At 38.1% G+C, this 23,541-nt stretch overlaps 2 protein-coding genes and 1 non-coding gene across 3 annotated transcripts; all 3 read right to left on the reverse strand.

Annotated features, from left to right (window-relative positions):
- Positions 1 to 836: 836 nt before the first annotated feature.
- LOC137747946 (RWD domain-containing protein) lies at positions 837 to 7,955 on the reverse strand. The gene is given in 9 exon segments (XM_088684038.1): positions 837 to 1,235; positions 1,563 to 2,861; positions 2,864 to 3,020; positions 3,346 to 3,455; positions 6,452 to 6,557; positions 6,655 to 6,798; positions 7,051 to 7,194; positions 7,318 to 7,356; positions 7,676 to 7,955. Coding segments are annotated over 8 exon segments (987 nt in total). The 5' UTR covers positions 7,832 to 7,955; the 3' UTR covers positions 837 to 1,235; positions 1,563 to 2,730.
- LOC148698548 (uncharacterized) lies at positions 2,323 to 2,691 on the reverse strand. The gene has a single exon (XM_088678305.1). The coding sequence runs from the start codon at positions 2,689 to 2,691 to the stop codon at positions 2,323 to 2,325; it is 369 nt and encodes a 122-aa protein (XP_088534431.1).
- An 11,858-nt stretch (positions 7,956 to 19,813) lies between the features above and the next one.
- On the reverse strand, positions 19,814 to 19,924 carry LOC148698549 (small nucleolar RNA R71). The gene has a single exon (XR_015960261.1). It is a non-coding gene; the product is annotated as a small nucleolar RNA R71 (small nucleolar RNA).
- Between the last annotated feature and the right edge of the window lie 3,617 nt (positions 19,925 to 23,541).

Here is a 23,541-nt window from a genome sequence, read left to right on the forward strand (position 1 = left end):
AGTTTCCTCTCATAGGGAGGATTTTGACGAACTATGGGAGATTGAGTTGCTGGCAATTGAGCAGTTTCTTGGTTGGAAGGACTACTTGAGGGTTCTGATGAGATAGGTTCTTCAGGGACCACAAGTGGAGAATCTGCAAGTTGCGAGAATTAACCTCATTCAATACCTGGTCCCTTGAAATATCTGTTGTATCCTCTTCACTTGGATATGGTATTGGTAACAAATCAAGCAAATTCTCCCCCTCTCTAGAATAGTCCAGAGGTTAAGTGAAGTAAGGCATGGTTTCTTCAAATTTCACATTTCTTGAAACAACTATTTTCCTAGTTGTTGGATTGTAGCATTTGTAACCCTTTTGAGTGGATGAATAGCCTAGGAAAAAACATTTGGCAACCCTTGGATCTAGTTTGTCACGATTTCGTGCTTGAATGTGAACGAAGCATGTACATCCAAAAACTCTCAAATGGGATAGATTGATCTATCTATCTTTCAAGACCTCATAAGGTGATTTAAAGTTCAATATCTTACTAGGAAATTTATTGATGAGATATGTAGCAGTAAGAACACCTTGGGACCAAAAAATTTTAGGCACATTCGAGTGAAACATAAGAGCTCTAGTTTTTTTCAAGTAAATCTCTATTCTTCCTTTCTGCTACCCCGTTTTGTTGAGGTGTTCCAACACAACTAGTTTGATGTAATATACCATGTGTCCTTATATAGTGAGACATGTTATGGGACATATATTCGGAGCCATTATCTGATCGTAAGACATGAATGTTTGAAGCAAATTGTGTGTTTACAAGTCTATGAAAATCTTGAAAAACTTCCAGCACTTCACTTTTAATTTCAAAAGATACAACCAAGTGATCCTTGTGAAATCATCTACAAAAGTTACAAAATATTTGTATCCGTCAAAGGACTCTAGGACTGGTCCCTAAACATCAGAATGCACGATTTCAAAAGGATTACTAGCCCTAGACAAGGAGAAAGTGAAACGTAATCTAGTGGACTTAGAGAAGTGACAAACATCACAGGAACTTGTAACTTTGCATAGGTTTGGAAACAAAAAAGACAGAACTTTATCAGAAGGATATGCAAGTCATTAATGCCAAAGTTGTTGTTCTTGAACCAGGCTTGAAGTGACTTGGAAAACCTTGGGAATTTGGACATGCTTGGAAAGGTAGTAGAGACCATTTAAGAAAAAAACATTCACCAATCATCTTCTTGGTGGTGATATCCTGAAAAACCACAATTTTTTGGGGAGAAAATAGCAAGACAGTTCAATAAGTTTGTGATTTTTCCAACCGATAAGAGCTGAAAAAGGAATGAGGGAACATAAAAAGCCTCAGACTCGACATTACTAGAAATCAAATGTGTTTTCCCTCTCCCTACAACCATAGCACCCTTGCCATTAGCAACTGACACTTGAGATGGACATGAGAGTTTTTCAAAATTATGCAGATTTGTAGACTTGTTAGTCATATGATCAGTAGCACCTGAATCTATAATCCAATAATCATGCACATTACCTACTTTAAGAGCAGTTGAGAAGGATTGTACGATACCTGGAATATCTTGTTGTGTCACACCTTCTTTTTCAGCCAAAAAACCAGCAAACTGCCCGAGTATAGCACCTTATTTTTTGTCACCTTGACTAGTTGATCCTTCATTGTCTCCATGACCTTGTTTCTTATGGAGGAATGCAGCAAATTCATTGATCAGGGTGGCTGGATTGGAGGTGAACTTCTGTACTCCCTCGGAATGAGTGGTGGCGGTATGATTTGCCTTGTAGGATGAGTTGTGTGAACCCTTAGGGAAACCCTTGTTGTTGTCCCTAGAAAACTTAGGCCTTAGTTCAGGGTGTAGAATCCAACAATGATCTCGTGTATGTCCACCAGTATCACAGTAGCTACATTTTACAATAGGTTTCTTTCCTTTGTAGCCCCTCTCTTCACTAGTTCTGTGGGTAGAGAGATATACCCTAGCTTCTGGTATATTTGCCTTTAATTCCATAGTCATGATTTTTCTGTGAGTTTCTTCCCTTTGAATCATGGCGCACACACTTGAGAATGAGGGAAGATCAGGATTCATGAGGACATGACTCCTAAGATCTTCATATTCAGGACTTAAACTCACAAGAAGTTGAAATATTTTGTCTTCCTCAGCTCTCTTGGTCAGCACAGTAGCATCAATGGTGTGTGGCCGATAGACATTCAACTCGTTCCACATGGTGGTTAACTTACCAAGGTGCTGCACAAATGAGTTTCCTTCCTGTTGTAGACCAGCAATATCCTTTTTTAACTGAAACACTCAAGCTGCATTATTCTAATTCCCGTACATTTCTTTGAGATTTTTCCAAATCATGCAGAAGGATTCAGCATAGCTGAAAATTTCTGCAATCTTTCGATCCATAGAATTGAGTAGCCATGACATGACCAACTGGTCCTTGCACAACCAATCATTGTAATTTGATGAGGACACATCAAGCGCTGGAATAACACCATTAACATAACCAAATTTCGATCGTCCTCCCAAGGCAAGAGTGCCTGCTATCTCCCAGGGAAGATAACTGAACTCATTTAGTAAGACAGAACTGAGACGTTGATTTGGGTTGACATCAACATCTAAATGAAATGAAGATGGCGCAGCATGTGAGCTAACTTCTTCACCATGCACTGAACTCTCTTCAGCCATGATAGAGAATTAGGAAAAGCTCACAGATGTCTCAAGAAACTACTTAGAAGCAAGTCGATTATGATCACTGCTCTGATACCATATTGAGATTTGTTGCTGCTTAGTAGATTCTTTGTCGGCCCCGAAGACTAATGGTGAGACTGGTGGTGGTGGAAGTACCATACCAGGCACACGACAAGATCTTTTTTAGGTTCGATTAAACCACAGTTTTCTTGCTGTAACTTCAATCAGGCCTCAAAATTTTGCCTTGGGACATTCACGTTCTACTACCATCCTCAGCTGGACACATGCAATTATTCAGAACTTTCAAATGGCCATAAATCATATTTCTGTTCTTCATGCATTTCAAAGTAAGAGTTCAGCATCAGTATGAAGTAAAATGAGAGTTCAGCATCAGTATGAAGTAAAATGACTCGACACAACCTGAATGAATAACGACAGAACCTTTATCAATTATACATGCACCATACTTTCTGATAATGGATTAAATGGCGGGGTAGAATTGCAGTGACATAACAGAAACTGATAAATTTGCCCTTCAATACTAAATACAAATTTAAAACATTGATTTGAAAAGGAAAAAAACAGTTTCCACTATACCAGAATGCCGAAACATTCATCTGCAGAAATATAATTTGTGGTTGGATACCATACTAATTGAGAGGAGTGATTATCAACCAAGTGAAGCACGTGCTCCAAGTCCTGGGTATCAAAAACTTTACGGCAGACGGGGCAGTTTCCCATACTTTCTTCCAAAGCTCCACATTTTTGTAACAACAAATCATCATTATTTAGGAATTATATTTTCTTAAAAACCATAAAGTTTACTAAGCGAGCTTCACAGGTGACGTGGCCCATAAATACGTGACAGAATATTAAAATAAATATTTAAATAATAATAATAATAATAATAGTAGTAAAAAAAAAAAATAGAAGAAAGAAAACCTATCATAGGATAAAAAAAGAGGACAGTGGGCTATCCTTAATCTACACAAAAGCATGCAACAAGCACACCCTTAAATGCACACCACCAAAGGCACCACCTATGCGCCTACCACAACTAAGCGAAAACTATAATACTTGGGCCATGACGGTTTTTGGGTACTTTAAGAATGGACAATACCAGTAACCCGATTCTCCTGTCTTACAAATCTCCCATACCACTAAAAAAGAAAAAAATAATATATATATATATATATATATATATATATATATATATTTCCCATACTACTGCCCATACATAATAGAAATCGAAGCTGCAAAGCTCCATCACTAACCTCATCCTGTTGGCCACACAAATCTGAATCTGTTTTTCTTTTTCAAGTTTTTGAGGCAAGAATCCTCCTTGAAGAACTTATCCACAAGAAAACACCACCCTCGAAGGATCTGCACACTAGAACTGCTTCCATGCAAAAGTACAACAGATTTTATCCAATAAATCTCAACGAAAAGAGCGCACATCAAACACTTCATTAAGTGCATTTCAGAGCGTCCAGTCACCACCAACTCTAAAACCATGTAGAGCTTCCAAGAAACTATCAACCATTTCAATCTCTGCTCACTAGAACTTCTAACAAAAGCAAGATTCAACTAAACCGTACCCCCAATCTGACTGAAAGAGTCCCTATCAGGGCAATTTTATCCCATACAATGCAAAGCATCCTACCAGAAACAAACTTGGATGCAAAGTCAATATCACTTCCCTTGCATACCGGCCAAATATTCTATATAAACCTCCAAATCCTTTCAGACACTTCTCCACAAGCCCACACATGAGTCGTCGTCACTTCCTGTGTGCTTCAGCCGCCAAAATACTTCCATATTTACAAGCCAACAAACAAGTCCATAATTGATTCCTCTACAGTCTACACATAATAATTGGTGAGGAAAACACAAGTTATCTCAACCAACCAAGTGAAATTCAGGTTCGTTAGCCAACTCACCTGAAGAAAGCCTCTCGTAAAGTTTTCCATGACCGGAACCAAAACAGACATATTACATAGATAACCTAGATAAAACATTAAGGTTCCCCTTAAGTTTTCTTTCCTACCACACACTTCTCTATCCTTTCCATATTTGAATTTCAAATGAAAGACCAAAAACGAACCTGTTTACATAAAGAAGCAGAGAGCTAACTCTGCACTCCCGAGCAGCAGAAATCAGAAATATCTCGTGCAACTGGAGTCTGGAATAGATTTTAGGCTTTTTATCCAAGGGAACGAACATAAGGCAAAGGAAGAAGTAGAGTATCATAGGTTTTTGAGGTACCAGGAGTATCTTCCACTAGAGGACAAGGGCCGCATGCTGGTCAATGAGATTGGCACAACTCCTCACTTTGGTCCCTGAGATTTAAAACCAACAGAAATGGTCCATGAGATTGTCAACCGTCAATCATTTTGGTCCTTCTGTGAGAAATCTCTGCTAAATAGAGAGTATTTTTGTCAAATTAACCCCTCCCTTTTGAACTAGTGGTTTCTTCATTTCAACGGAGATTTTTCATTGAGGGACCAAAATGGGACGGTTGACAATTTCTAGGACCACTTCTAACGATTTTAAATCTCAGGGACCAAAATGAGGAGTTATGACAATCTCATAAGTATTTTGGCTAAAAGGCCTAGTTTTCTTTTGAAGATTTCAGTCTTATCCATCTAAACCTTAGACCCAATACATCTTTGACTCATAAAATAAGACACCTCAAATACATTATTTTTCCCAATCTGCACAATTGAAAAAATCGTATCATCTTTTAATTACGCATGTGAAATCTGAATAGATCTTGCAGTACTAGAGACCACATCAAACCCATAAGAGAACCACCCTCTAAGGTGCGCTATGGATCAACCGGCTAAGCACCACCATGACTAGATAAACAGAACTGAAAGAGGATGAACTCCTTTGTGGAGACCGCTTGGGCAACCAAACAAACCAGGAGGGTAGTCATTCACAAAGGCAGAAAGTCTACCAGTACAAATACAGTAATGTATAAATTGCCACAACTGATTCCCAATCACCCAATTAACATAAGCATATCCCTTCTCTGCATCCAATTCACAAATGAAACTATTTGTCCCTGATCTGAACCTACTCATTACTCATTAGCAATCAACTAATCCAAAATTCAACACCTACCTACATGGGCATTCTGGGATCCCACATACTTTTATCAAGACCATGCTTCAGCTTATGCCTACATTACAAAAATCTTGCCAGTCATGAATGTAAACTGTAACAATAACAAAGTAATAAGTAATAAATACAAAAGCCTTCCATAAGCCTCTTCCAGATATCCTATCCCAATTCTCAAGTAATCCTTACGAATCATGCTACTTTGAAAGTTTGAAACATCAACATGAGAATGCATACTGTCCACACACCACCTTCTTCCCCTTCTTTTAAGGGACGTGGGTTGTTACAACTATATGTTTTCTTATGCAGATCCAAGATAAGAACTTATGTGTCAGTTGTTAGATCAGACATTAATTTTTGAGATGCAGGACCTAAGTTCATCCAATCAATTACACAGCTATGGACTCATTCAACTTATTCTATCCATATCTTGATGTTTACATATTCTTAAGCTTGTATTTTGTATTAAACATTCTCTTGATGCTCTTTTATAAGTACATTTTATTTTTGGTAAGGCTTCTTCTCTTTGCAAAACCAACCGTATTACAAGAATCCCATATAAAGTTGAAGTAAATTGCCCAATGATCTCCTCAAGCTCTAGAATTCAACCTACTACCAAACAACTGTGACTCAAGTATATTTTTATGGTTTCTCACGTCTCAATGCAGATGTGCACTTGATGAATCACTGGTATTTCTTTTTTCTTCTTTTTGAAGCCAACTCCACCACCTAATAATGCACTCAGGGCCACATTTTAAAACAAAAAAGGGAGAACAAAATTTAAAACCAAAACCCTTAAATGTAATCTAACACCAATATATATATATATATATATACATATTTAGAGAAGCAATGGAAACAAGACATCAACTTCATAAATGGCAAAGCATTTTTCTGCTCATCTTCTGGGACCAAAGGATACAAACACAATGGACAGTCTCCATCAGGGCGATTCATAACAGAGAGCTTCTCCACTGCTTCCTGAACACATATCTTAATGTATCAGTCTCCTGAATATGAAAGTCCGGGAGTGTCCACAAATGGTGAATATATCTCTACACCGGGAAGGGATAAAAACCACGAGCTACCATAAGACCGATATTTAAACACTCATGAGCATGCAGATTGCAGGAGCTACATAATGTGCAGAGTTTATCTAAACTTTTTGACAGTGTCACAAAGGAGCAATGTATTCGTATGTCAAACAGTTTTTGCGAAGTTGGCTAGAGCAGCAATTAACTCACAAATTACCACAAGCATTAAACAAGACGAGAGTTCCCATGCTCTGTCCCTTATCGAATTTGTTAGATGTTTTTGCCTTTGAAAATCAAGACCCTTTGAATCTATAAGATCAATATGTGGCAGTTCATTCAGATACTACCACAGAAGAGAGAACCAAAAACAGAAAACTCGGTAGGAAACTGAAAAGATAAGAGATTAAACCAAGCCTATAGCAAATGATGAATGCATAAAGAATATTATTTTCATATTAATCTTCACCTGAGAATCTGCTCGAATTCCCATGACAGCTTCCACAAACTACAAGTAATAAGAGATTTTCACCATTGAAGCAAAAACAAAGAAGGAAAAGATTGCAGCTTTGCAATAAAAAACTAAACTTTTGCTCCACCAGCTCGACCTCTACGCTAACAAACTACGCAATCAAACAAATTGAATCGCAAATCGCTGTTCGGCAGCTGAGAAACTTTCAGAAAGCATAAAATACAAAAAAAAGTGCTCTTTTGTTTCTTTCATCAGATTTTCCCAGACTTTCTCAGCAACCAAACAGAATTCAATCCAAAATTTGAAAGAGAGTGATAAGAAAGAAGCAAGCAGTAAAGAGTATGTGGGGAAGGACCTGTTGTGAAGCAACATAGGCGGTGCGAGGTTTGATATGGAGGTGGAGATGGGGAGGGTAGGATTGGAGAACCACTCAGTCGCCCCCGTAGACTGATTGTACGGCTTCCAGTTCCGCCGCCACTTCTTCCTCCTATTGGGAGGTAGCTGTGGCCATAACGTACAGAGTCTTACAGAGTTGGACGTGTCTCGTTCGTCGCTCACAATCTCATATTCTCACTTGAAATAAAAAAAAAATATAAGGTTCCTTCTTTTATAATGAGAAAAATGGCTGGGATGAAAAGGAGCAAATCCAACCGCCTGCTGAATGAAGTTTTTGAGCTATTTTAATTAAAAAAAAAAAAAAAAAAGTTAATTAGTACTACGGCCTAATAAGATTCTTCTTCACAAGTAAAAAATTTTAAATTTGATTCTCGCTAAAAATGAATTTTAACCATATTATTGCTAATTTACGGTAAGATTAATCACACCTCCTTCTTGACGTAAATAATACTATTTGTTCAAAAAAAAATTTTGAAAAATGGAAACACCTAAGTCCAACATGCTAGCTAAATTAGTATATATCTTAATTTTATAAACAGTAATGATCCATACTTAGCTAGGAAGAGACAGAAATTAAATTTTTTGGTAATTAGAATCAATAAAATTGTATTGTTTGTGGGATTCAAGAGAAGAAAAAAGGGATTAGGATCCCAGCATGCAGATCCAACTGATCAGAAGATGTCAACCTTCCAATTTCATCCTGCCACCAGAAAGTGAATTTAAATGTTAAAAAAATTTCACGCAAAACAAGGTCATGTTCAGCTCCTTTTTACTCTCCTCGAGCGCATTTTCAATTCACTCCAGCGCCATGTTTTTTTCCTCTGAAACCTTCCACTCTCCTCTGGCTCTTTTCTCCAACTAACCAAAAGATGTTGCCATCCAATTTCCTCTTCGTTGCTTCACGAGTTTCTATGCATACCCATTTTCATTTCGTCTCCTTTCTCCAAAAATTCTGAAGAAAACAAAATCATCATCTGAGCCTTGCAGGATGATCACCATTGTGGGATCTTTGCCTTTGACGAAGATGGAGAGAGAGAGGGAAACGGTGCATAGAAGAGTCTGGCATGGACCCCTTGAAGTTTAGATTTTTCCTTAAGGGTGTTTGGTTGTTGATTTACGAAGATGCAGCACAAGAATTTAGTGAATGTAGGTTATTCATATTTTTCCTGTCTACACTAATTCATGAAGGGATTTGTACAAAATGCTCTGTTTTTGGTTAATTGAATCAATGAAATACTTTTATAAATAGACATAAGTTCAAAGCAAATTCATATTTGTGGAATGTTTTCACTCGAAAAAGTAATAGATCAGTAGCATTGGTATTGATGAGACACCTCTTTCTTCTTAAGCCCTTTTGGAATGACAAGATCAACATTCTCCAAGCAACTGGCCATCTAGCTATTACAATTGGTATGCCTTTTCTCATGTGCATCATCAGTCACTTCCAGAAGCAATAGGTCTTCAACCATTTTTGACAATTTATTTGCTTGTTCATTCAGTAGTTCCTATGCCTTTTCATTCTCAGATGTTCTTGTTGATAATCTAGTGCATACATAACACAAGGACCTATATCTGGAACCGTGATGCAATTTAGGCTCTACTTGAATCTCATGCACACATGTCCACCACACTCTCAACTTTTGCTTCTTTCTCCACCTGTTCAATATATATTATTCAAGAATTTCTTTGATAAGCATGACTTCTCTAAGAACTTTAATAGCATGACTACACATAATACCTTTCATCTCTAATAGCCTACAGTTATAAGAAACAGTAGATCCTTCCCTTTTCACCTTACGCTTCTTAGACTTATCATCTAGTTCAACCGTGTATACAAAGATATCACCCTTAGCAACACAATTAGTTATTGACAATTCAATAGATTGTTCAAGCTAATCTTGAAACAATTTGGATATGACTTTCATGTAGACTTCTCTAGCTTATTGCAACATTTTGATGTCAAATTTGACATGCACAATTCTGAATTGTAGGTCATACTCCGCTTCCCATTCCTTGTACCTAGTATCAATAAGAACCCTCACAATGTTTGTGAAAAATTGAACAATATTGAGACCTGACTTCAAATAATTTTTCAATGTTGCATTAAAACTTTCACTAATTTGTGTGCTTCGTATTCCTGTCAACCATGCCGACCTCACACATGCGTAAGCCCATTTCTTTCTAATCTTAGAAGTAGTGGCTAACTAGCCATTCTTATGTGCATCATACTCATCAAACATACAATTCCAAGCAGCTAAAAACTCATCTTTCTCCTCAATTTGGTAAAAAAACGTTCAAAGCATTGTGAACTCCTTCCTTCACCTTTGAACTGAGCATTCATACTCTTACAAGCATCCTGCATCAGATGCCATAAACAAAGTCTATGGTAAGTTTGAGGCATCCCTTCTAAAATGGCCTTAGCTATCGTAGGATCTTGATCGATAAAAATAATTCTTGGAGCCCTGCTAGATATTGCCTTCAAAAATTTCTTAGATAACTAACTATATGAAGCAGCGGTCTTGTCATACATTAAGGCTACTCTAAATACAAAGCCAACAAACATTGCAAATGGTCGATCCAACTCATTGACTTTATAAGTTGTATCAAAACTTACAACATCTCCAAAATCTATAATCAATTATCATTTTTGGGTCTGCCCAAAACATGTTTGCTATTTGATCCTCTTTGTTCAAGTGTCGCTCATAAAAGAATGATAGGTTTTCCGATATTTGTTTGGAAAAGTATTGTAGCATGACTCCAACTTCTCCATATGCCATTTTCTTTTGCTTCACAATTGGAAATTCTTTTGGTCCTGCTTAATATATCCCAAAGATTATCTTCCACCTGCTTGGTTGCTTATTAACTCATAAGCCAACCTAAGTGGAATCCTCAATTCTTCAGCCAAATCTACTTTAGTGGCTTGTGAGGCTGTGATTTTTCGTTAGGATGGTAGCATATGGGCATATTCTTTCTTTACGAGGGTGATTATGTTGTTCAATAAAAGTTGCAAACAAGAAAATTTTGTAACGAATGAAACGAGAACACATGTACAAAGTAGATTTGTATTGATTTGAATTAGTAGGTTACAATCTCTGTTTACAATTTTGCTCTGATTCAGTCTTCAAATTTGATGTAGATGCTAAGATTGTTGATTCAAGGGTCGCGATGACTTGATTTCGGAAGAACAATTGAACAATTGTTTCAAGTTTTGAGCTTGAAACGATGCTTGGGTGGTCTTCACCTCAAAGTTGTGGCAAAGGGTGATGTTGATGCAGGATTTCATTGATTCAAGTGTTTTGGCAACTTGATCTTGAAACGAACGTCGTTACAGGTTTTGAGCTTGCAACAAAGTCTTGAAGGAATCGGCACAAGTGCTTGTTGATTCTTCAAGCGAGTGCTTCGACTTTGCTTGAAAGAAAGCTTTGGCTTTGGTTATACATTATTCGAAGAAAGCTTTAGCAACGTATTAGTCTTCAAAGATTTGTGCAGAGGTTCTTCTCAATGTGTAATTTTCGACCCTTTGTGTGTCTTGGGTCCTTGTATTTATAGACTTCCAAAGCCATGCCTTTGGATGGATTTGGCCTTGATCTGTGTCTTGATTCGTCCATGGGAGAATTTAGGTATGTTTTATGTCTTAATTTCAACCACCTTCCTCATATTGGCTGAAATTTATAAGCCATGTTGCCTATTTGTGAGAAATCTTTAATTCTTGCTTATTTTGTGAAGATGATTTGGCTTTCTGTCTGGTTTTGAGAGATTTTGGGTCCCTTGCCGATTTTAAGGGGGATTTTTCTCCCTTTTGCCGAATTTTGGGAATGTTTTACACTTCCTTTACTTGATTTGTGCCACATGTCATTCATGACTTGTCTATTTGTGATAGGTCATTTGCCACGTGGGGCTTTGTGATGCACCTTTTGTATGCAATGAAATTTACATGTCTACAAATGCCCCCACTTCAAGGCGCATTGTAGGCATGTGCTTGTCACATGTAGGAAATGTGTTTTGAAGTCCTGCAATGTGAATGTTCCAACTCAAGAGTCGTCGAGACTTGATCTTGAATTAGTTTGCTTCTTCAAAGGCCATAAAGGCGTATTTCTTGAATTGACATGATGAATTTCATCAAGGCCGGTTGAGGCATATTTCTTGAACGAAATATTTCTTCAAGGGCTATTTGAGGCTTGGTCTTGAATGAAAATGCTATTTTTCTTCAAGGGCAGTAGATGCTTTCTTGAAAGAAATGAAATTTTTCCTTCAAGGGCTGTAAGGGCTTGATCTTAAAAGAAATGAATTTTTTTTTCTGGCCATAGAGGCTTGATCTTGAAAGAAATTTTGGAAATGGATAAATCGGCATATACTTTTTGTGGTATTGATTTTCCATAACTTTTGACAAAACAAATTTGGTGTATTTTGAATTTTTCCTAGCGGTTGTAAGGAAAAAAAAAAGAAAGTTTTTCCTTCCTTAGGTAGGAACCTCCTTCAATTTTGGTAATGAGGGTAATTTCCTTCAAAGTGTTGGAAAGTTTGGTGATTTCCTTCAAGGTGTTGGAAAGCTTTAATGCTTGTCCTTGGGTAAGCAGGATTTTCATTTTTTTCCTTTCCTCTTTTCATTTTTTTCCTTTCCTCTTTTCCTTGTTTTGGGAAACTTGAAGGCTTGTCCTTGCCTTAGAGGGATTTCTTTTTGTATTTTGGCAAGGAAAGGTACTTTCCTTTGATGTTTTGGAAATTTTAAAGCCCTTTCCTTATTTATTTATTTTTATCCTTTTCTTTTCTTTGCTTATTTTTGTTGCAAAAACACCATGTATTTCCCTTGTTGGTTTGGGAAACACATCATCTGACTTGCAGGCCAAGTTTGAGTTCAATTTCTCTTCTGGAAAATTCTGTAAAAATATGGGAAATGTAGCTTTATCTCTTGTCTTTTCAGGCATATATTGCACACCACTAGGAAAAACTAGAACATTTGGCTTTAGGGAAAATTATGAAATTTGGATACATATCATCAGCCTTTTGGCTTCCTTCTCCAATTGGCCTTGCATCAAAATTCCTCCAAAAAGTTGAATTATCACCAAAAACGTCCTGCTTGTGCAAATTGGCTGAAACTTGACATTTTTTGCTTGGAATTTGCTTCCTTCTTTTGGTTGGAATGTGCTTCCTTGTTTTGATTTTCCTTTTGCAATTTGGGTATTCATTTCCCTTATAGCATTAGGAAGCAATTGACCCCTATTTATAGGACAATTGGGTTTGTATTTTTTTTCACAATTCCTACCCTTGCTGTGTGCTTGCTACTGTGCTTTGTTGTGGGTTTTTGCTATTGTGTTTGTCGTGGTCTGCTTGCTTGGAGCTTGTTCCAGTGCATCACTTTTTACTGTGTGGTGCTATGCAAAAGATTGCAGTAGGTTTGCACTGTGTAGTACCTTTTGGTCGCAATTTTCCCTCGGTGGTGACGTTGCCTTACAGTGCAAAAAGCTGCTTGTGTAATCACCGTGGGGTTGCGTAATGCGATTGTGTAGCATTTTGGTTTCCATTGCTATTGTAGCGTGTGTTGAAGGACTGTCTTGCAGCTACCCTCTTTGTCGTGTAGTGCAAGAAACTAATTGCGTAATCGTTGCGGGTTTGCAGTGTGCAATTGCGTAGCATTTTGGTTTTCTTTGCTACTGTAGCGTGCGTTGAAGGATCGTCTTGTACCTGTCATTTTCGCCGTGCCCTTCGAGCTTTTGTGGCTGATTTCTTTTCATTGTTATGCCTTTGTCATCATCATCCTTCAACATTAACGAGATTTGTCTCCCATGTCTTTTGCTTTAGCAAAGCAATTTTTTTTTTCTTTGTTTTTTTCTTGCCGTCCCACCTTGTGCTTATGTTGCCTTGTTTGTTTTGTTACAGCCACGGTATTTTTTAAGTTCTTTAAGAGCAATACCATCACCATTCTTGTGAAGGAAGGCAATTCATGATGTGGTAGAAACTAACACACAAATTAAACCCTATAAATTATGCAATCGTAGTACGAGTAAGTAGGGATCGTTCTATTCCGGGGATTAGAAGGGATGCTAATTAGCACGAATTAAACTTATAAAACTGAAAACTAAGTTAAACTAACAACAAAACAATGAATGAGGGGGATTTTGGACGAATTTAATTAAAACAAAAGTAAATGGCTGCAAGTAAATTAAGTTGTGAATGAAATTTGGATGAAGGGATAACTAAATGATTCTTCTCCACACATGAAACATATGCATACAAATCGATTTCCAGTTATTCTTCCTATAAACCATGAATGACAATGCCCCAAATTAATTGTGAACAACACTAATTAACTCTCAGATTTTCCTAAGTTCATTGAATTGGACTCAGCAATGCAAACAAATTATTCTTCTCAAGTTCTCTAACTATGAAAAGCATGATAGAGATACATCTCAAAGATCATTAAGTTCTGTGAAAATCATAAGCATTGACAAAGCATTCATAAATATGAAAAGCATGATACTCCTGCCAAGAATTTACTTAATTCAATCATGACTAGTGACTTTTACTACTTACAAATATAAGTTCATAATGATTAGGTGAAATTCCCTTGTATTCTAGCATCAAATTCTTGCATGCAAACTAAGTATGCATCCTTAATAAACATACAAGAAAAAGTTCTCTATAAAGCAGATAAGTAAATCACATTCATGTTGTATGAAACAATAACTGGATGTAATCAATTTATATAAAGCATATGATCATGGCATCGAATTCACCTCTAGCTAAAAAGAAACTTATTTACTTATGTTCATCATAACTGAAAAACAATCTAAAATAAACATTGAAACTTAAAACAAAGATAGAAAAACTCTAAAAATTCCAACAACTTCAATGGATGAATGGCAAGCATGGCACCCTCTAAATCTTTGCAGGAATTTCATATATATAGGGGGAATGGCTGAATCCAAGGAGGAAAAGGTTTTGGCATTTTGAATTATTTTAGGACTCTAAAAATCAAGTAGAGAGTCTTGGAATGTGATTAGGATTCCTCTTTGCAGTTGGAGATAAGATTGGATAAGATAAGATAAGGTTGGATAAGATAAGATAAGATAATGTTCCTCTCCAACTAAGATTCCTCTTTCTTGTCTAATTCCTTGCCTCAACTTTAATTTCTCCAGATTTTAGCACATATCTAGCACCATTTAAACACAAAAAATGTCCAACTTATATGTTATCCACGCCTGGTATCCAATCCAAGTCCAAAACTGCTCCAAATTGCTCCATTTTGCCATTTATTGTCATCTTTACCGATTGGACCAACAATAATACGAAAATAACTTAAATTACTACAATAAATAGAAATTAACTAAATAAATGCAAAGAAATAAGATAACAAAGTCGCATAAATATGCTCCTATCAATTCGCAAGATAAGGGAACGACGTTGAAGCTTTGTGTGCCATTGACTGGCCCTAAGGCGATTGTTCTTCCTTCAAAAGACAATTTGATCCACATCAAGTCATGGTCTTCTGACGCATCTTGGGAAGAGATAGATTTTGGTGGACTAAACACAAAAAAGAAGGCCTGTATGTCGAGGATTCTTATCTTGAATCCTTCGCACCATGGTCGTGACAATTCACCGGCTTCGTTTAAGCTTCTTGGCGATCGCATTCGTAGCGGAGCTACGACTTGGAATAGTACTTTGCTGACTACTGAAAAAGCCGTCTTTGTTGAGTTTTATTAGGATTGGCTTGAAGATGTCTTGAGCAGATCCAAAGATGTACTTACCAACGTGGGCCTTTATCATGCTATGTACACATCTTTGTCTACTTATGATCACCATCATTCTGTCCTTCATGCGTTCTTTGAGCATTGGTGTTCAGCAACCAACACACTTCGCACGTCACAAGGGGAGATGTCGATTTCACTTTAGGATCTCTACAAGATAGGAGGCTTGCCGATTTAAGGTAAGTTTTATGACAAGGTGGTTCCTAGTGTGGAGGAATTTTCTCATCGCAATAGCTGATGATTGCCTACAAGTTGCCGTTATTTATTTTGGGTGTATCATAAGCTTTCCCAAGAGGCTCAGGGTATGTCAAGCGTGAAGATTTTTTCATGAATCTGATTTTGGTATTGGGATGCCATGAAGTACAAAAAGCCTTCGAAGAAAAGTGGCAACAACAAGACCACTAAACCAAAGGGAGACTCAAACTTGTTAGGTGTCAATGGTTTAGCCAGACGCCGTTCCCCTGTCGAATTGAAAACGTTTAAGGATCTTGACATAGCGTCAGAGCACGTGGAAGAATCTTACCTAGCCATTTTCTTAGCTCGTTGGCTTTGTAATTTTGTTTTCCCCAAAGACGACGTCAACCTTATTCGTCCCGAAGTCTTCAAAGTGGCTAGCAAGATGGCTGCAGGTGAATCTTTCAACCTTGCTATTTTGGTTTTAGCCAATATTTACAATGGCTTGAGTATTGCTATTTTGGCTTTAGACAAAGTACTGTGGCGTGCTTTCTATGAAGAGCTTTGATGATTTGTAGGCGCAAGCATTGTTTAGAAGTTGTGAAGGTTTAAGAATGGATCACTTAGCAAGGGTTGTCTCGGCGCGACGAGGCCTTGTAGATGATTCACACATTCGCTTCTCAGACTTGTATTATATTACAAGTCTTCACTCGGGGTATGTTTCTTTGGGCAAGGAGACCGATGTATTGTTCAGCCATATAGCCCTCACTGTTTCAGCAGGCAATTTGGTTTTGTCCAACGTGTGCCAGGCAAGCTGAAGGAAAACACACAGCCGGAATCCTTGGAAGCCGTATATATGCATTGAGAGTCTTGTACCCGTTCATGCACAAATGCTTCTATCACCCTGCCAGCCAAGGACGAGTTCAAGAGTAATCCAGTGACCAGTGCCAACGTAGATTGGTGGTCAAAGGTACATTGTGAAGACTTGGGGATGGTAAGTGGTGCCAATTCATCTCGTTCACTCAATAATGAGCCGAGAAAGGGTTGTTCTGCGGTTCCTACATAGTTGGTACCTTTTGATTGTGCGAGTGTAACTCCTTTACAAGATGGACCTACGGCTTTAGCTCTTCAACACCCATGTTTGTCTTCTCATCGTTTGGATGCTTCTGAAGAGGTGGGTGACGAGGTTGACTCGCATGAGGATGAACTTGTTTGCGGCAGCGTCAACAAGTTTTGAACAAGCGACCGCTTAAAGGTGCTCTGGATGACAGCGAAGTTAATTTCTGTCATAAGAAGAAGAAAGTGTTTAGGCTTCCTCAGTTTGATGGTCGTGTTCACCTTCTTTCTTGTGATTTCTTTTGTTTTTTTTTTTTTTTTTTTTTTTTTGTTGGTTTAGCTTTTTGTTTCTAACACCTTTTTTGTCGGTTTTTTTTTTAGGCTAGGCTGATAGGAGCATATTCATGCGACTTAAATGGCTTGTTCTCGTACATTTACATTATGTTTCTTTAGTTATTTTAGTTCTTTATGCTTTTTTTGTGTGTTTTCAGGTTCTAAGGGCTTAGGGAGCAAGAAAGTGCATTTTGAGGCTATTTGGAGCATTTTTGGGCATGGATTGGATAGCTTATCCATGGAGCCAAAAGGATGGACGAAATTGAAGGCCATTTATGCAATTTAGGACATACAACAAAGGGCCTAGCCCATTCTCTCTTATTCTCTCCCTTATAGCCATGCAAAGAACCATCCATTCCATAAAAAACAACCCTATTTTAAGCCCATTCTAAAACCTTGCCATGCATCACATGCATTCCCCTCATAACCTAGTTGTCATTCCACTTCATCAACACATGCATTCCTTTCATAAATCAGCCACATATTCACCCACATGCACTTTAATCATTCAAACATGCACTCCCATTAATTAAACCATTCAAACCAACACAAAAACACCAACATTCCCTCTTTGCCGTGCAAACACATGCATTTCCCTTGCCATTTTCAGCCATCACACTTCATCATTACACCACCATTCATTCTTTAATCCACATCCATTCATCATCATTCACCCTAACTTCAATTCACATGCAAACAACACCCATTTCTGCACCAAAGAAGTCTATGTTGTGACCTTCCTAGCCATTTCCAACTTTTCCCTTTACATTTCACATGCATTCCATACTTCTCCTAGCTGTTTTCCATCATTATTTCAGCCACCATTCACTCTTTAATCCACATGCATTCACACACACTTCACACAAACAACATTCACATGCAAACACAAGCTTTAACCAACAAACAAAACAGCCAACACATGCACCAAAACACCCATGCCGTGCACTTCACATTGAAATTCCAGCATCTTCACATGCAATTCCAGCTTTCACTCCTAGCTGTTTTTCCATCATTCCTCCACACAAACACCTTAAACAAACAGCCATATACACCTCCACTCTTCCTATAAATACCCTTGCATTCCCATTACCTAAACACATCTCATTTTCATACACAAGATACCACAAACACATCCCCTTTGCCGCAAATCCCCTTCCATTTCTACACAATCTCTTCTCGGCTTCATTCCATTCCATACACTCTCCCATTCGCAGAAACCATTCAACCTTAGCCGCTCCACCTTCATTTACAACACACTTGGAGCACCACACCGAAGGCAACTCTTAAGGGATTTCGACATCAGTTTTGCTTCAAGGGTTCTTTCTCCTTAATTCTATGTTCATTCATGTTGTATATTTTTATATCAAACATTCTGTAAACATGAAGTGTAACTAATTTCTTTCTAGGGATTCGATGTAGCCTTGCAAGATTGCCATGTAGTTATTTCAGAATGCTCAGTTGATCCATCTATTTCTTGTTTCATTCTCTGATTTAATTGTGACTTTGTGTGTTGATTTTAATGTTTGATCACCATTTGATTTAACCACAGGTTGTTTAGTCAAGAGTAAAGCACACATCATGCATACTCTTGGTGGATATGTGAATGAATGAAGGGAATGCTTTGCAAACAACCTGCCGAGTGTTTCCTTTGGTTTTATGAAAGTTTCTTGTGCGTATCATGTTCTTGATTAGGGACCAAAGTTGCACATCACACTTAGGTTCATGATTAGGAACATTTGATCAAATCCACACATCATATGGTTGATCATATCTAAGTGAAACAAACCCAAGAAATAGGTAGATGGATGAGTATAATCTGACTTAACAAGCATGGACTTGGCTTAGCAATGGTGAAACCGAATCCCTAGCATCATCTCCATTTGTGCTATCTCATTTTATTAATTGTTGATTCATTTATTTGTGTCTACTTCATTTTCTTGTGCTTTCAATTTACAACAACAAATCTGCCTAAGTTGATTAGTTTTATTTCTCTTATAGAGTTCTTGCAAAACAAGTAGTTGTATAGGTCCAATTAGTCCCTGTGGATTCGACACCCTTACTTGTGCCATTATACTAAACATATTCTAGCACGAAGAAGGAAAACATCAATCAAAATGGCGCCGTTGCCGGGGACTGATTTCAGTCCCTTATAATTGCTTGTTTTGATATTAAACATTGTTCTTTTCATTTTAAGTAGATTTCTGATTTTTATTCAAACTTGTTTTATCTTGTTTCAGGTAGTATATGTCAAATAGACTTGCTGAATTAGGCCAAAGAATTGAACGGTTAAAGGGCAACACTTTGGAAAGCTTTGTGCCAACAAGTTCCTCCATTGTCCGTGAAGAAGAGGAAGGGAAACCGTCTAGTCCAACAAGTGAAGGATCTGAGCACTTTAATTGGGAAAGAGAAGAAGAGATGGCGGGCAACCAAGATGATCTTCGAGCTTTGGAGGATTTTGCTCAACCAATCATACCAAATTCACCTTCATGCATCTTGCTGCCCACAGAAGCTAGAAACTATGATCTTAAATCTTCACATTTCCATATGTTTCCTTCTTTTTATGGCTTACCTAATGAAGATCCTTTAGCTCATATTAAAGAATTTTACAATGTTGTGAGTGGTTTGCCTTTACAGGGAGTAAGTGAAGCAAATCTGAGGATGAGAGTGTTCCCTTACACCTTGAAAGATAGGGCCAAGGGTTGGTTGATGACTCTAGTACCTGGTTCACTCACCACATGGGATGCCGTGGCTAAGAAGTTTTTGGAAAAGTTCTTTTCCACTCAAAAGACAGCCACATTAAGGGGACAAATCTTCAACTTCAAACAAGATGATGGAGAACCTTTCAATGAGTGTTGGGAGCGCTTTAAAGGCCTTTTGTTACAATGTCCATACCATGGGTTACCTCTTCACTTACAAATGCAAATTTTCTATGATGGACTAACCCAAACATGTCAATCAACTGTTGATAATGCAGCAGGTGGAGCTTTGAAGAAAAAGAATGCTCAAGAGTCATATAACATTTATGAGATGTTGGGATCTAATGCTCAACACAAAGATGTAAGGGGTAAGAGAGTTGGAGTATATGAAACAAGCTCTAATCATGATCTTTCTTTGCAGGTAGCTAACCTAGAAAAGAAGCTTGAATCCGTGCTCAACATGGTGCCAAAAGCAAGTGAAGTGTGTGCCATTTGCAACATACCAAGCCACCTTACTCATCAATGTCCATCTAGGGAGGCTTACCCCGAGTATGTCCAAGAGCAAGTGAACCTCATGAATTCTTACAATCAAAGGCCAAGGAATGATGTGTATTCCAATACATATAACCCAAGTTGGAGAGATCATCCCAATCTTTCGTGGAAGAACAACAATCAATTCCAAAACTTCCAACCAAAACCTACTCTTGAGGATACGGTTAAATTGTTAGCCCAAAATACCTTGCAATTCCAACAAACCACCAATAGCACTCTCCAACAACATTCGGCGGCTCTAACCAAAATGGAGACACAATTGGGGCAGATTGCAGATGCCTTGAGCCAAAGAGAGGTTGGAAAGTTTCCAAGCCAACCCGTGATACTCCAAAGGAACCAAGAGCAAACCAAAGCAATCACTATACTTAAAAGTGGTAAGGTTATCAATAATAGAGTTGGCAATGAAGTTACTAATGAATCTGATCATGTGAATGCAGGGGTTACTCAAGGAGAAAATAAGAAACCAAATGAGGAACCAAGCCATGCTACTCCCTCGTTTGAAGCACCAAATCTTCACAAGGCCGAGAAACCTTACACTCCACCAATACCATTCCCTGGAAGACTTGCCAAGAGCAAGCAGGATAAGTCATTTAAGGAGATTTTTGATATTCTAAGTAAGGTGAATGTTAACTTACCTTTGCTTGATGTCATTAGGAACATGCCAGCTTATGGGAAGTTCTTCAAAGAGTTAAACAACTACAAAAGGAAGTATGGACCACATGAGAAAGTAGTGGTGTCCGAGAATGTAAGTGCCGTGTTGCAAAGAAAACTTCCACCAAAGCTCAAGGATCCAGGAAGTTTTTCTATCAACATCACCATAGGGGACAAGAAGGTAGAGAATGCAATGCTTGACTTAGGTGCTAGCATCAACTTAATGCCTTATTCGGTGTACCTTCAACTAGGTTTGGGGGAATTGAAAGCCACCACCATCTCATTACAACTTGCGGACAGATCCGTGAAATATCCAAGAGGTATAGTAGAGGATATTCTAGTTCAAATTGATAAACTAATCTTGCCTGCGGATTTTGTAGTGTTGGACATGGAAGAAGCTCCTATACATGACCGAGAATTGCCTATTTTGCTTGGGAGACCGTTTATGGCCACGGCCAAGACCATCATTGATGTGCAAAATGGACTCCTCACTATGATAGTGCTAGGAGAGACCGTTCAATTCAAAGTGTTTGAGTCTCTTTCACATCCTTCTTCATCTCTTGATTGTTATGCCATTGATGTGCTTGATTCTCTTGTTTTCTCTAAGTTCTTGCAGGCACAATCTAATGAACCATTACAAACTGTTTTGAGTCAATCTCAAGATGAGTTTGATGAAGAAGATGCACTCATGGAAGAGGTAGCTGCCTTGGAAGCATTGGCACCGTATCCTTTGAATATTTTACCTCTTTTAGAGCCTTTAGAACCATCGAGGTCACATTTAACCCCTTCCACTGTTAAGGCACCAAAACTTGAACTTAAACCACTTCCACCACATCTAAAGTATGCATATCTAGCTGAATTTGAAACTCTTCCAGTTATCATAACTTCTGACCTCACCCCAAATGAAGAAGATAAACTAATTAGGGTGTTAAAAGAGTTCAAATCAGTTATTGGTTGGTCTATTGCAGATATCAAGGGAATAAGCCCTACCATGTGCATGCATAGGATTCTTTTGGAAGAAGGAGCAAAGTCAACCCGTGAACCACAAAAGAGGCTCAATCCACACATGAAGGAAGTTGTGAGGAATGAAGTGTTGAAGTTGTTAGATGTGGGGATCATATATCCCATTTCTTATAGCAAATGGGTGAGTGCTATTCAGGTGGTACCTAAGAAGGTGGGAATCACGGTGATGAAGAATGAAAACAAAGAGCTTGTGCCCACAAAGCCCACGGCTAGTTGGCGTGTTTGCACCGATTACAGGAAGTTGAATTCTAGCACTAGAAAAGATTACTTTCCTATGCCTTTCATAGATCAAATGCTTGAGAGATTGGCAGGTTACTCACTCTATTGTTTTCTTGATGGTTACTCAGGTTACAATCAAATTGCAATTGCTCTGGAGGATCAAGAGAAAACTACCTTTACTTGCCCGTTTGGCACATTTGCATATAGGAGAATGCCTTTTGGACTTTGCAATGCTCCAGCAACATTCCAAAGATGCATGTTGGCAATCTTTTCTGACATGGTAGAAAGATTCATTGAGGTATTTATGGATGACTTTTCAGTGTTTGGTTCCTCTTTTGATGAATGTCTTAACCATCTCTCTTTAGTACTTCAAAGATGTCAGGAAACAAATTTGGTTCTCAATTGGGAAAAGTGCCAATTTATGGTGAAACAAGGAATTGTGTTGGGGCATGTAATCTCTAGCCAAGGAATGGAGGTGGACAAAGCCAAAATTGACATCATCACCAATATGGCAGCTCCCACAACCGTGAAGGGAGTAAGAAGTTTTTTGGGACATGCGGGTTTTTATCGTCGTTTCATTAAGAACTTTTCAATGATCACTCGTCCATTATGCAATCTGTTAGCTAAAGATGTTGCATTTCATTTTGATAAAGCTTGTATGGATGCATTCAATACTTTGAAACATGAATTAACCTCGGCCCCTATTATTATGGCACCAGATTGGTCTTTACCTTTTGAATTAATGTGTGATGCCTCTGACTATGCTATTGGTGCAGTTTTAGGGCAAAGGGTGAACAAGCTCCCACACGTGATCTACTATGCAAGCCGGACTCTAAATGATGCTTAACTTAACTATTCCACAACTGAAAAGGAGTTGCTTGCTATTGTTTTTGCCTTAGAGAAGTTTCGATCATATCTTGTTGGATCTAAAGTTATTGTGTTTTCTGATCATGCAGCCCTTAGGTACTTGATGACAAAAAAGGATGCTAAGCCACGCTTAATTAGATGGATACTCTTACTACAAGAGTTTGACTTGGAAATTCGAGATAAGAAGGGAAGTGATAATGTTGTGGCTGACCATTTGTCACGGCTCAATGAAAACCATGGAGTTGGACAACCTTTGCCTCTAAATGAATCATTTCCAGATGAACAACTCCTTGTTATTCAAGAAAAAGAGCCGTGGTATGCTGATTTTGTTAATTATCTTGTTTGTGGTATAATTAGAAATGATCTTTCTTTTCAGGAAAGAAAGAAGTTCCTTGCCATGGTAAAGCACTACGTTTGGGACGAACCATATTTGTTTAAATATTGCCCTGACCAAATCATTAGGAGGTGTGTCCCAGAGAGTGAGCAACAAAGCATTCTAACGTTCAGCC

Source organism: Pyrus communis, chromosome 2, assembly GCF_041283825.1.
Source record: "Pyrus communis isolate YQ-2024b chromosome 2, ASM4128382v1, whole genome shotgun sequence".
Classification (NCBI taxonomy): domain Eukaryota; kingdom Viridiplantae; phylum Streptophyta; class Magnoliopsida; order Rosales; family Rosaceae; genus Pyrus; species Pyrus communis.